This window comes from Prunus persica, chromosome G5 (assembly GCF_000346465.2).
Source record: "Prunus persica cultivar Lovell chromosome G5, Prunus_persica_NCBIv2, whole genome shotgun sequence".
NCBI classification, from domain to species: Eukaryota; Viridiplantae; Streptophyta; class Magnoliopsida; order Rosales; family Rosaceae; genus Prunus; species Prunus persica.
In genome coordinates, this window is record NC_034013.1 from 15,706,239 (window position 1) to 15,719,462 (window position 13,224).

The 13,224-nt window shown below is 36.7% G+C and overlaps 2 protein-coding genes and 1 long non-coding RNA gene across 4 annotated transcripts; all 3 read right to left on the reverse strand.

Moving 5' to 3' along the window:
* Nucleotides 1,435–2,502, reverse strand: LOC18777459 (glutathione S-transferase U10). Its single transcript, XM_007210984.2, has 2 exons — nt 2,145–2,502; nt 1,435–2,024 (listed from the first exon to the last, which is right to left on the reverse strand). The coding sequence occupies exons 1-2, from the start codon at nt 2,460–2,462 to the stop codon at nt 1,647–1,649; spliced, it is 696 nt and encodes a 231-aa protein (XP_007211046.1). The 5' UTR covers nt 2,463–2,502; the 3' UTR covers nt 1,435–1,646.
* Nucleotides 5,318–8,446, reverse strand: LOC109949218. Of its 2 annotated transcripts, none has more exons than XR_002271749.1 (3): nt 8,256–8,446; nt 6,593–6,704; nt 5,318–5,696 (listed from the first exon to the last, which is right to left on the reverse strand). It is a non-coding gene; the product is annotated as an uncharacterized LOC109949218 (long non-coding RNA). The 2 variants fall into 2 exon arrangements; XR_002271748.1 differs by having other exon boundaries at nt 5,318–5,686; nt 8,256–8,439.
* Nucleotides 11,390–13,142, reverse strand: LOC18777032 (protein PHYTOCHROME KINASE SUBSTRATE 1). Its single transcript, XM_020563542.1, has one exon. It carries the CDS (start codon nt 12,821–12,823, stop codon nt 11,675–11,677), a length of 1,149 nt encoding a protein of 382 aa, XP_020419131.1. The 5' UTR covers nt 12,824–13,142; the 3' UTR covers nt 11,390–11,674.

The following is a 13,224-nucleotide window of genomic DNA, read 5'->3' on the forward strand; positions in this document are numbered from 1 at the left end:
TTGGTGCTCAAGTCTTGTAAAGCCTATAAATAAGGCTAATGTAATAGTTGTAGGAGATATGTTGATGATTAATAAAATCGTTTATTTGTGGCATGGATTTGCTACGATATATGTGAGTTTGCACTAGCCCTAGATTTCGGTGCTCGTGTATGTGGTTGGTGACCTGTGTCCGGATCCCTATCCCCATCAGTAAGATACCAGTTCTACATATTTCGTAAAACCACTGTCTATATTGCTGCTGCATCTGAAGGAGCACATTTGAGGCATGAAAGGTACTCAGAGTTTTTTCAAGCATATCCTCCTCAGAGATATTTTCACCACATAATTTCATCAGGGAGGTGATTCTGTACATTGTTGGGTTGTACTCAGACACTAACTTGAAATCTTAGAATCTCATGTGTGTCCATTCATATCTAGCTCTTAAGAGGATCACCATTTCTTGGTGATTGTATCTTTTGCATAAGGCTTTCCACATAACCAATGGGTCATCGACCACTACGTATTCGCTTTTCAGCACTTCATGAATGTGACGGTGAAGAAAAATCATAGCCTTTGCGTTTTCTTCAAGTGATGCATCACTTCCATCTATAATTGCTTTTCCAAGAGCTGAGAATATATATATATATATGAGTTTCAAACATAATTTAGGTTAAAATGGATAAAAACACATTCCAAAAGTGTAATATCACAAACCAACAAACAACAGATGTAAAAATTTATACCCCTTTTTACCGATTCCTCCCATTCCAACTTTCTACTGACCCACGATACCATGCCTCTTCTTTTTCTTTTTCTTTCTCATGGCCTTCATTTGCAAAATACAACATCAATATTCCTTTTAGTAAGCAAGAAATGTCAAAAATGAAAGAAAAAGAATTCATGTATTGAAATGTATAAATTACGTACCTCAAGTTGATCGTTAGGCATGATGGTTGAGAGTTTTGAGGTTCTGTGTGGAATTTGCTAAGGAGTAAGGAGGAGGAGACTTGGTTTCAGTTTTGTGCTTGCTGAAGAGAGAGAGAGAGAGAGAGAGAGAGAGTTTTGATCTGGAGGCAGTGTTAGTATAGCATGATTGTGATTGGGTGTCACATGTGAATCATATATTTCTTTCACTTTGGCATGTATCATTCATAGAAATTAAAAACACCGCATGTGATGCCTACTTGCTTTTGATTTAGTGAAATGACAGCCTTCTTTATGTTGGATTTTTTAAGTGGTTAGCCAAGGAAAAAGATAAAGAAAGGTATTTATGCAATTATTTCTGTTTTCAACCATGTAGCATGGCCTCCTCCTCATTTACTACGTATGTTTGGTGGGATGATAATTATATGGTCGCAAGCAAAGCAAGGACAACATTTGCTTTTGATTTTCTAGTGTTTTCCAATTATGTTTACTTGTAAGTCTTCTTTTCGAGATGTCAAAAAGAAGAAGAAGAAGAAAAAAAAAAGAATTTATTCTACAGAAGATATGTCACGGTAATAATCTTTTTATTCTTTTACAACAGATTAGATAACATTGGTCAGCAGAACCCAAGTAGCAGCAGGATTGTTGCTCCCATTATTTGAGACTCCATGAAGTGCCACAGACACAAAACAAAACAGAGAAGCAAACAGAAGTCAACAATTAATAGTAATACTACTAAATGGTCACTCAGCAGAAGATCTGAGGGCATTTCGTCTAACGAACTTGAGGAAAGCCACCACCTTCTCATGAGAATTGCGCTCCGCTTTCACCGCAGGGATCTCAGTCAGAGCTGTTACGGAGGAATAAATTAGTGGAGTCTTCTCAAGGGTTATAAATTTTACTCCAAGGGCTTCTTCCTGAGCTTCATATGAACCAAAATGTGAAAAAATGACCACCTCTAGTAGTCCCACATTTTCTTTGTCAAATGAATTAAGGAAGCCATTTGGGAAGAAACCCTTCAATCCCTCTTCAAGTAAGTTAAGTTTCTCAGTCACTTCTTTAATGGCTTTCTCTTGTGCTTCTCCACTGCTTTTGAGCACTGAGACCATGCTCTCAAACACCTGCACCAAAGAACAAACATATACAAGTTACCTTAATAATTTAATTAGCTTGAGTAACTCATTAAGCACTAAACATGGCTAAAAAAATATACACTTCTTTTTTTTGTTCGCCAGTCTTACCTGTTGCAGATAGCTTGCCCAGAAGCGAACTTGGGAACGTTTATAGGGATCTTCTGGTAGAAGTTGAGGGCCAGTTTTCCAGGTTTCATCAATGTATTCAAGGATGACAAGAGACTCAACAATTGCTTTTCCATTGTGGACAAGAACTGGAACTTCCTGACGAACAGGATTCAATTTGAGGAGCGATGGGCTTTTGTTCCTCAAATCTTCCTCCACATATTCATAGGGTATACCTTTGAGTCTGAGAGCGAATTCCACCCTCTTAACATAAGGGCTTATCCACATTCCATAAAGGGTCACTTTGTTTTCCTCTGCCATCTCTCTCTCTCTCTCTCTCTAGTTTTTTTATCTGATGTTCAGTTAATGCTATTGGAAGCAGCTTATATAGAGTTTAAACCATTTGCTTAGCTTGCCTGACAAGTTGATAGTAAAACACTTGCCTGAAATGCCTTCCATAAAAAATTATCTGTACCTATCAAACAAGGCGCCTCAGCCAATAGAATATGTTTCTTGTTCCTAATTAGAATATGATATTATCATATTATAATGAAATGTATTCTATCTTCCAACTTTTCAAATACCAACTACATACCTGGTCAAGTATTGACCAGATAAAGCAGTGATTTGTTTCTGAGAGCATTCAGTTTGCTTTGATCACTTGGCAGGTCCATTTTTCCATATTGCCATGGCCATTGCAGCATCACCAACCTAATTTTTCCATATAGCAATAGCCATTGCAGGTTGCAGCATCACCAACCTACTGTCGCGCAGGCTGGTGAAGATGAAACTATAGCCAATCCAATTAGGTTACACAAGAACTTAAATTGTTGAAGCACAAGAAATTAATTCCATATGGGACGTGGGGTGGGAAATTACCTGCTCCTTTAGAATTAGATCGTAGGCAGTGACGCTACATTTCAGAAGAAAAGCTGTATGACAGCCAATCAAAGTATTTTTATACTTACAGAGAATTTGCATAAACTAATCTCATGCATTGGACATCAATGATTTAAGTCTAGCTGTTAAATATTAGAGCAAGGTTTCATTATATATGATTCTTATCCTCATAATTTATATATTTGTATATAATCGAATTCGTTGACAACAATACCTCTCCCTTAAGCATGCTTGTATAGTGAGATAATAATTTGCATTCTTGGATCTTTGATCAAGTATATATTATCAGCGGGTTTAATCAGTGCCGGTAAAAATACATCTGTTGCCTGGCCTGAAACCACTGGCTCTGCAGCTACAAAAGTTCGGTTTAAAATAGCCGCGCGGCTATACTATTTAAATATTCGGGTATAGCCGCGCGGCTATACTATTTATATATTTAAATATATTTAAAGAATATAACCCGTGGTTATACGATTTAAATATTAGAATATATCTAAAAGGTATAGCCGGGCGGCTATACGCTTAATATATATGAGCCCCGAGTTGTGACTCACCAACTTAACAAAGCCATTCATGCTTCAATTCACCTTTCTACACACAAAGCTTGAGTCGCATTTTCAAACAAAGTGTCAAGACACCCAAGAGAATTCTTCTATGGTGTTTGTGACAAGACAAGGGGCATGGAGGAAAGTGAAGCAAGGATTTCTCAAGACAAGCCAAGTAATGACTGATTTCAAGTCCTCTCCCCTCCCCAACTTGCCTGCAGTTTTGATCAACTATGTATAGCATAATTCTAGTCTGCCAACAAAACCGAGGCGAGCATGTAATTTGATACCCAACTGCAACCCTTGATTTCCTCAATCCAAACGTCCTTACAAATCAAAGCAGTAAAATGTAAAATCAATGCATAGCAGTTGGTCCGAGTCCGTTATGGACAAAACTGTGTGAAGTTCCCTTTCCATTGATGTTGAACAAGGGTCATTTCCAACCATGCTCCAACTAGACGCATCCTATTAAAACCACAAAAAAGAAAGATTCATGTGGTGATATGGTGGTCTACAAAATGTCAATATTTCCGAATGAGAGAAAAGGAAGATACAATCAAAACTTTGATTACTAATCTAAGCAGCAAGCAGCAAGAGGAAGCTTCTAAGTCAGCCTCAGAGCCATTTCTTGAAGAAGAGCTCGCTTCTGCACAGCACTTATTACATGGTTGGTCTCGGGCCTCGGCATTCTCTCAACAACATCAGTGATAATATTAATGGCAGCTTCATATCTTGGAAGTTTGTAACAAGACAAATCGCTCATGGAAAAGATACGTACCATAGATAATTGTGATGAAATTGAGCAAGATAATACTCCTCATCTTCTTGGATGCAAAGAAATGTTGGAAAACCAACAATCAATGACTGATAAAAATAATTATATATCAACAATATATTTGCCAACAAAATTGAAATTTTAAAATGAATTGCAAATTGAAATACATTAAACAACAAATAAATGAAACTGACTTGGATTTGAGATAGAGGCTTGCAGATTTGATGCAATTTCCTAAAGACAGTAATTTCACCCCTTCTTGGTGCTTGAAGTTCTACAGGTGACTGCCTCCTAGGATTCAACTATCTGTATTCTAAGTCCTATAGCACTAGGACTTAGAATCTTGCGAATTTTGTTTGTTTTCCTCTCAAACAGTATGCATATGCTTGTATAATACTTTTATTGTACATAACGAATGAGGGTTTTTCAGACTTAAATAAACATCTGAAACCTTATATGAAGGGTTACAAGTTACAACTGTTAAAAACAGTTATTTAAACTAATATGAATTAATAAAAAATTATTAATCCGAAACTAAAAAATTAATTTATAAATCTGAAATCCAATTGTATGAAACTTAGGAATAAAAAGTTCTTGTCCAAGGTGGTTTTTCATGAAAATGCTAATATCTATTTTACAAGAATTATATTTCAAACTCAAAGTCAAACTAAGAAGCATCAAAATGTGAAATTTACTCCAAATATTTGGCTTTTCTTTGCGGCTTCTTAACAATGCAATTGTCACTTAATTCTCAATTATTGAAATGTGGTATTTGTGGAATCAAGTTTTTTGCAGCTTCTACATTACTTATCAAATTTCCAGTAACATTTTAGGGGAAGTAAGAAAAAATTCTATATGAAAACAGAGAGAAAAACACCATATAACAACAACGCTTTTTAACGACGTTTTTGATTTATAGCTACGGTTCTTGACGGTTTTTGAACTTTTAGTAACGATTTAAATGTCCCAAACCTGTAAACTTTATATGTATATCTATATATTACATGAAAACAGTACTAAAATTGTCGTCCAAATTATTACTTGGATACATGTAAATACCCCAACCAGTTGAACAAAATAGATATGATAGGAAAAAAAAAAAAAAATCAATGAAGTTTATCACGGCATCCATTCTGGAGGCAATTCTTCTTCTCTACTAACATGCTAGCAACTTTATGCGTGTTCTTAATCCTTCTTTGAAATGGTCTCTAACAAATTCCACAACCATAAAAGTAGGATCTGATGCTGGACTGCTACCTCTGAACATCCCTTGTGCATCTTCAGCCATCCATACGCAACTAATTGCATTCAACCATTCATTGTACCTAAAGTTCACTACAAACATTAGATTGAAATGAGAAAATCCTTTTGCTATCACATCTGACTGTCAGCCAATGAGTAATACAATCATATACTGTATACAAAGTTTAATCATGAATGTAAGGCCCATATCAAATATACCTGATTGAAAGGAAAATTGCTATATAGAATTTCCCTTCCCCTTTTTGCCGAAAATGTTGAAAGGTCAGTTTGAAATAACAATCAGGTGCAAAATTTACTTAAGTTAATTTTCTGAGAATAGCCCCTCAATTTTGTCCCCGAGAGTTGTTATTCGATGACATTTAACCAAAATGGTAGTCAAGGGTGCATTGATAAAACAGCAATAGGATAGTAGAAACCCCTGAATGATACAAAAGATAAATGGTGCTTGTGCCTGTGCACCTATGTGATCAGTGTTCAAATGCAGAACACCTGACTTGTCAAGCCTTGTTCAGGTAACACTAAGTACACTAAAGATCAAAAGATGGTATGTCTGAATTTTCCTTGCTGGGACAAAGTAAAACAAGAAAATAGTGTGGTCAATGCAAGTTAAGAAGTTGCAATCCTAATTGAGTAAATTTTGGTTATTAGGAGTTGCAATCCCATTTTCCCAGTGGTACGAAGCAAATGATGTAAAGGCAAAAATTAAAGGGTGAGACATACAAACAATCAGTATTCTATGCACTGTTAGACCAGCAAAAGCTACTCCACAATCACAAAACAACAAACTGATCAAAATTCATATGAGTGCTGACCACTATCTGCCTAATGAAAGAAAATACCCAACAACAAGATATGCACTAATACCTGACAACAAAATGCAAGTATTAATCACCCAAAAGAAAATAATGAATTCAATAATAGAACTATCAATAGAACAAAGAAGGTCAAAGTACAAACAAGGTACATACCACCAGCCACTCCTCTAAGCATGACTCCCTCAATAGAAATATCAATATGAAAATTTGGATTTTGTAATTTGCTTCCCATACTCAAATCTTTCAAGCCTTCATAGAGCATAGTCTGCAAAATGCACAGGAAATTATAATTTTGAAACCAAACCATTATCCTAGAAATAAGAACTAAAGCTTATAAGGAAAGAGGAGCAGAATAATGACAACTAAATAATTAGAGGCCAAAAGGCTAACTGCCTCTGATTCACCAATTATCAAAATATGGCATGTCAGAATTTTCTTTTTGGGGACAAAAGAAAACAATAAACTAGTGGGGTGGGGGAATGCACGTTAAGAAGTCGCAATCCTATTTGAATAAAATTTGGCTATTACAAGGTGCAGTCCTATTTTCCTTAGTGTTACAACGCAAATGATTTAAAGGCCAAAAGAAAAGGGTAAGACATACAATCTCAAACTAAGCAATCCCTTTTTTTTTCTTCTTAAAAACACAAATTTTATTAATTAAAGAAGAGCTACAAGGAGGATGAATGAGATGTCCATCTATAATCCCGTGAACATCCTCAATCCTAAACACCAAGTACAATCAAATCAAAACAACTATTTGGATGACACAGACCAGTTGTTCTAAAGAGGTCCATAGTGTGAAATACTATTCATTGCCTAATTCCAATCATAATGAAAAACATAGAGAAGAGGGAAGGAGGAGGAGAGAACACCACACATTTGGATCCAAGGCATCATAGGTAAGATATGGAAGACTTTAGCAAGAAAAAAAGAGGCCAACACTTGAAAATTTACTTTCTTAGATAGAATTTCATTAAAGTTAAATGCCATCCATATGATTACATACCAAATTTTGAGCTTCACCCACTAGCCATGAATATTACTTCTATAACATCTTTACTCTATGATCATACCTGATTTGTGTGAGGAGCTTCAATCAATAGCTCCCCGTCCCCACACAAATTCTGACTGATTAAAAAATCAATAAGTAACTTCCCACAAGTCCACAAATACTTTACAATTCTGATATTCAAATAAAGCATTACAAACTTAGAACCAGACAAATTTTTTATTATTCATTTTGGCAGTTATACATTCACTAAATACCAAAAACGTTGATTTCTCCCCTTTCCCAACAAGATCTTTTGATAAAGGAACACAATCTTTTCCTTTGATTTCTAACACTGGGAGATTTAGTTTCTTTAATACTCAAGAGTTAAAAAAAAAAAAATTTAATTGGGGTTTCATCTGCTTCAAATTCCAAAAAGTGTAGTTAAACCTATCTTTAAAATTCAATGGTTTCATTCTCTCATTTTAATTGCTTGATGTCTTCCAACCATCCTAATATGACAGAAAGAATCCAAATTTTCTTTTAAAACAAATTATCGCGACTTCCATGGCATAAGGTCCATCTAATTGAAGTAAAGAAAAATCGAGAAGAGTAGAGAAGCAGCCGCCCGACCCGCCCAGGCGCCGCCTAACTCCCTGGCGCCTACCCTTAACGATTAGGATGAAATCTAACGCCTAGCGCCTAGGCGGCCGCCTAGGCCGATTTTTCAAACACCGTTAATATGACAGATAGAATCCAAGTTATCGCTACTTCCGTGGCATAAGGTCCATTTAATGAAGTAAAAAAATGGAGAATTGGAAGGCGTACCGGTGAAAAAAGATGATGAACTGGTGTGGGTTACCCATTTCAGAAGAGAAGAGTGAGGACTGAGAGGTCGAACACCGTCGATCAGAACGAACAGTATGGGCCTCTGTTGATTTTTTGTTCGAATGGGCCGCTGTTTTTAAAAAAATGACGACAGTTTTGTAATTTAAAAAGAGATTAATTTTTTTTTTGTTATATTGTAAGTAAATTTTGAACATGTTTCTAAATTCATATATAATTTTTTTATAATCTAGACTATTATATCGGGTGTAACAGTAAATCTACTTATTTATTAATCACATAAAGCTACGTCGTGGTACTAAACGTTTTATTTTCTACAACAAATTAGTCAACCTTGGTCAGCAGAACCCAAGTAGCAGCAGGATTCTTGCTCCCATTATTTGAGACTCTAAAAAGGGCCACAAACACAAAAGAAAACAGAGTGATTGACAACAAGAAGCAAACACAACTCAACAATACCACTAAATGGTCACTCTGCAGAAGATTTGAGGGCATTTCCTCTAATGAACTTGATGAAAGCCACCACCTTCTCATGATGATTGCGCGCCTCTTTCACCCCCAGGGATCTCAGTCAGAGCTGTTATGGAGGAAGAAATTAGTGGAGTCTTCTCAGGGTTTATATACTTCAATCCAAGGGCTTCTTCCTGAGCTTCATATGAGCCAAAATGTGAAAAAATGACCACCTCTAACAGTCCCACAATTTTTTATTTATTTATGTCAAATGAATTGGGAACCCTTCAATCCCTCTTCAAGCCATCTGGGAAGAAACCCTTCAATCCCTCTTCAAGTAACTTCATTGTCTCAGTCACTTGTTTCATGGTTTTATCTTGTGCGTCTCCATTGGTTTTGACAACTGAGACCATGCTCTCACACACCTGCACAAAACAACAAATATTTTTTTATAGTTAATGAATAATTTAGTTAGCTTGAATGAGTGATTAAGCATTGCTAAAAAATGTACATTTTGTTGTTGTTCTCAAGTGTCACCTTTTGCATAAAGCTTGCCCAGAAGCGAACTTGGGATCTTCGGGTACAAGTCGAGGGCCAGTTTCCCAGGTTTCATCGATGTATTCAAGGATGACAAGAGACTCAACAATTGGTTTTCCATTGTGGACAAGAACTGGAACTTTCTGATGAACAGGATTCAATTTGAGGAGCAATGGGCTTTTGTTCCTCAAATCTTCCTGCACATATTCATAGGGTATGCCTTTGAGTCTGAGAGCCAATTTTTGGCTATTAAAATACTTTTGTTTTGATAATATCACAAAATTTGAAGAATTTCTATTGAATATGAACCATGGTGGAATGATTTCGTAAGTAGATTAATTTAGTTTAGTATTACTTTCTTTCTAACGTTGAATGAGATCTCAAGTTCGAATCTCCTCTTAATTATATCTAAGCTGTTTGATTAAAGGGGCATTCATCAAAACTTTTGTGGTGTGGTGATAAAACTACAAATTGTAGAAAGTTCTGGGAGTTTATAGTAAATACACCATAATATGTGGAGAAGGATATGCAAGAAAACGCTAAATTATAATGACACATTTACTTTAGTCGCCCACATTCCATATAGGGTCACTTTGTTTTCCTCTGCCATCTCTCTCTCTACTTTCTAGCTTTTGATCTGATGTTCAATTAGAATATTGATCAGATAGGATGGTAACTCCCTGCGCCCTAATATATAATTTGCATGAATCATATTGGTAAGTGACCCCATAGTCTACTGTTGTGTAGTGATGTAATTATCAAATGACCCCAATATTCTGTTTCAGTTCATAGAAATTAAGCACCAAACGTCAAACATTTAGGTAGATGATATTATTACAGAGACAAATGAACAAATGAAATGTACCAACTTTGGTAGATAGATAATATATGTGAACATTTTGTTTTGTTATCCAAATATCACTAAATAACTAAGTTGGTAGCTCAACTATTTTTTGTAAGAAATTGCAAGAACTTCCAGGAAGGCAAAGCATATGAACTAAATTATCAGAAATTGCAGCTGCCTCCATTGAAGATGAGCAGCAAATTCTTGCATTTGCTGTCCATGTATCCCTGTCAATCCATAGTGCCATTTTATAGCTTTTAGGCATGGGCTTGTACAGAGACTTTTGCTGTTGTTCTTTCCTTTAAGATAGTATTGGCTAAAGAACATCTTGTCTATGCAGATGCCCAACCTAGTTTCTGTTGTGTGAAAAGGAGAGAAGTGACCATGGGATCCACCTTTGGTTGTAAGATGGCTACAGAATTAAATGTTGCCACCCAACTTGCTCATATCAGATCATGTGTTGGACGGGTCATTATGATGACATTCCTCAATGGTCCATCTTTCTAATTAATTATATCGCCATTGAGAGTTTCAAATCTCTATATCAAGTCAAAATCATAAAAAAAGATAATGGCGATATCTTCTTTTGATACAAGCGATAATGGCGATATCTAGAACATCGGATGCATGGATAAATGCTCTTAACCAATTGAACTACAAGCCCCTTAAAAAGTTGATGAAATTTCATTGCCTTGTCTCTGTGTGATTTCATGTTTAATGCAGGGTCCATTGACATGACAGAAGCTTTTCTCTGACTCTGGTAAGTTGTAATATATTTTCTTTTTCTCTCAATAATGTGCCCATGTCGGGCTGCAAAGAAAGCTTATGGCAACCTGATTAATGAGTGTTAGCACTTTCTCAAGCATGAGCTGCATTTGTAGGGCCTTTAGTTTCTTAGATTTGAGATACAGATTTGTGGAATTATAAAGATAGAAGTCATAAGTGAGGCAAAGGTGGCTTGCCAAAAGCAGCTTCTGTTAAAGTCGTTAAAAAGATCCAAAACATGAATGGCCACCCACTTGTAAATCAAGAAAACAAAGATAAAACTAGAACTGAAAAGTCAGAAAATATGTTGGACAAGGTCGGTTGTGGTCTATCATTAATCTTTTGGTGTAAATGGCCCAAAAATCTGGAATCTCTCTTTTCAGTGTTTCTAGGCTGTTTTGCCTTTGAGTGACACAAGGATATTTAAGAAATGTTCTCTGATGAGATAGTTTTGGCAGTAGTGAGACTGTCAATTTGAACTTCATAAGGTTGGTTCTTCTTTGAATGTATGGTTTTAATATTACCCACCAAAAGTTTTCTGTCATCTTTATTTAATCAACAAGTAGACATGAAAGACATATACAAGATAAATCAGAAAGTGAAGCTTATCTCAAACTTAGAACAATCAAATGATTAGCTGTAGATTAATATAAAGATGGAAGTTTGACAAACTTTCTCAAATATTTCATCATTCCATTGCGCATTCACTCTGGCATGTACAAAGACAGTAATGCATTTGCATAGTTTGATCATAACCCTCCTAAGGCAAAGGCATGTTGCACGTAGTAATTTTCTTGCCACAGTCTCAGACTGTAGCTTTCCCCTTTTCCATTGAAGGTTCTAACCTTTGAGCAACTCCTGCTGTGCCAGTGGTTGTTGGATCAGGTGTTCCGCCATTTGCTGCCAGTTTCTTTTCATCACCGGCTGTGACAACACTCCACTCCATGCTGGTCTCACTTGAATCATACCGGGCAGCAGAGGCCACAGACATTCCATCAGATGTGTGACTTGTAAACGGTGTTTGTCCACTGCCAGGTAGGTTCTCTATCTCAAACAAATCTGAACTAGCATCACTCTCCACATCTTCATTGATCACCGGACCTGTCACCGAAGCATTTGAGAGGCTTTGAGCTTTTGGAATGGCATCCCAACTTAGCATGGAGAGTCTTCTCTCCAGATTTATTGCTACTATGTCTCCCTTCATCATGTGGGATCCAAACACCTCCAGTGACTTTCGTGGCTCTTCTTCTTCTTTTGTTTTCTTCTCTCCCAACTCTGATTTAGCTGCAGATTTCTGTGCACTAGAATTCAAATTTGTGAATGCAAAATGCTCTTCCTTGTGTGATGTTTGAAAGCTAGAGTAGTGAAGCTCATCTCTTTCCTTGAATCTTGGTTGAGACTGCTTGACAGGATTTTGATCAATTCGAACGCTTTGCTTCCTGGCGTCTTTACCATGATGCCCTCCATGCCCAGCATTTATCTCATGAATATAAATGGCTTTCTTATCTGAACATCCATTGCAGCTGAAAATAGAAAAGCTTTTAATCTTTCCATTTACCTTTTTCTTCTTATTGTGAGATGAGTTTCTCAGAGACGGTAACAAGGCGCTTTGGCTGTTCCAACTTGCTTCAGAACAAGTACTAGGAGTTCCTGGCCTGCTATTTGGTTGCTTGTAGTGCTGACCAGTTCTGTTTTCTTTCTTATTATGCCCATGTTTGCTTGTGTTATAGTCCACAATTCTTGGACCCTCATCTTCCAGCATCATGTTGAAATACCTTTCAGCACCAAAGACGCTGATTTCTCCCTCCTCAGTCTTTCGGCTCAAGGTCATGGCAGGAGGGGGAGTCTGAACTGACCCTGCAAGTTTGAGGACAAAGTTCCCTTCTGCTCCGCTGATGTAAGAAGAAAATGAAGCATCCCGGGTATGAGCACTGTTGTTTGCTTTTCCTTCCATGGTTTCTTTCAAGTTTGATACTTAAGAGTACGGTTAGAATTGAGCGGAGGGAGAAAGCACAAAATTGGACAAAGGGAAAAGCTAATTTCAATGACAGGGAGCTTTCGGAGGATTGGAGATGACCATGCTTCTTGAGAACCAGTTCCTATAAGTAGGCTTGTGGGAGGGGCCTACATCCTTGGGCTAAATTGCAACTAGGCCACCTCTTTCCCTCATCACATGAAGTGCCTTGTACTCTTCATTTTGTCATTGATCTAATAAGAAGCAAGGGAAAGAAAAAATCCCCTTTGTCATCTCATCTAGTAAGTTTGAACACTATAAACAAAGTCTTTACTGTTGTTTTGCTTATAATATGTGAAGTACTTTTAGATTATGCAGCATTTCTTTTTGGTACAGATTAT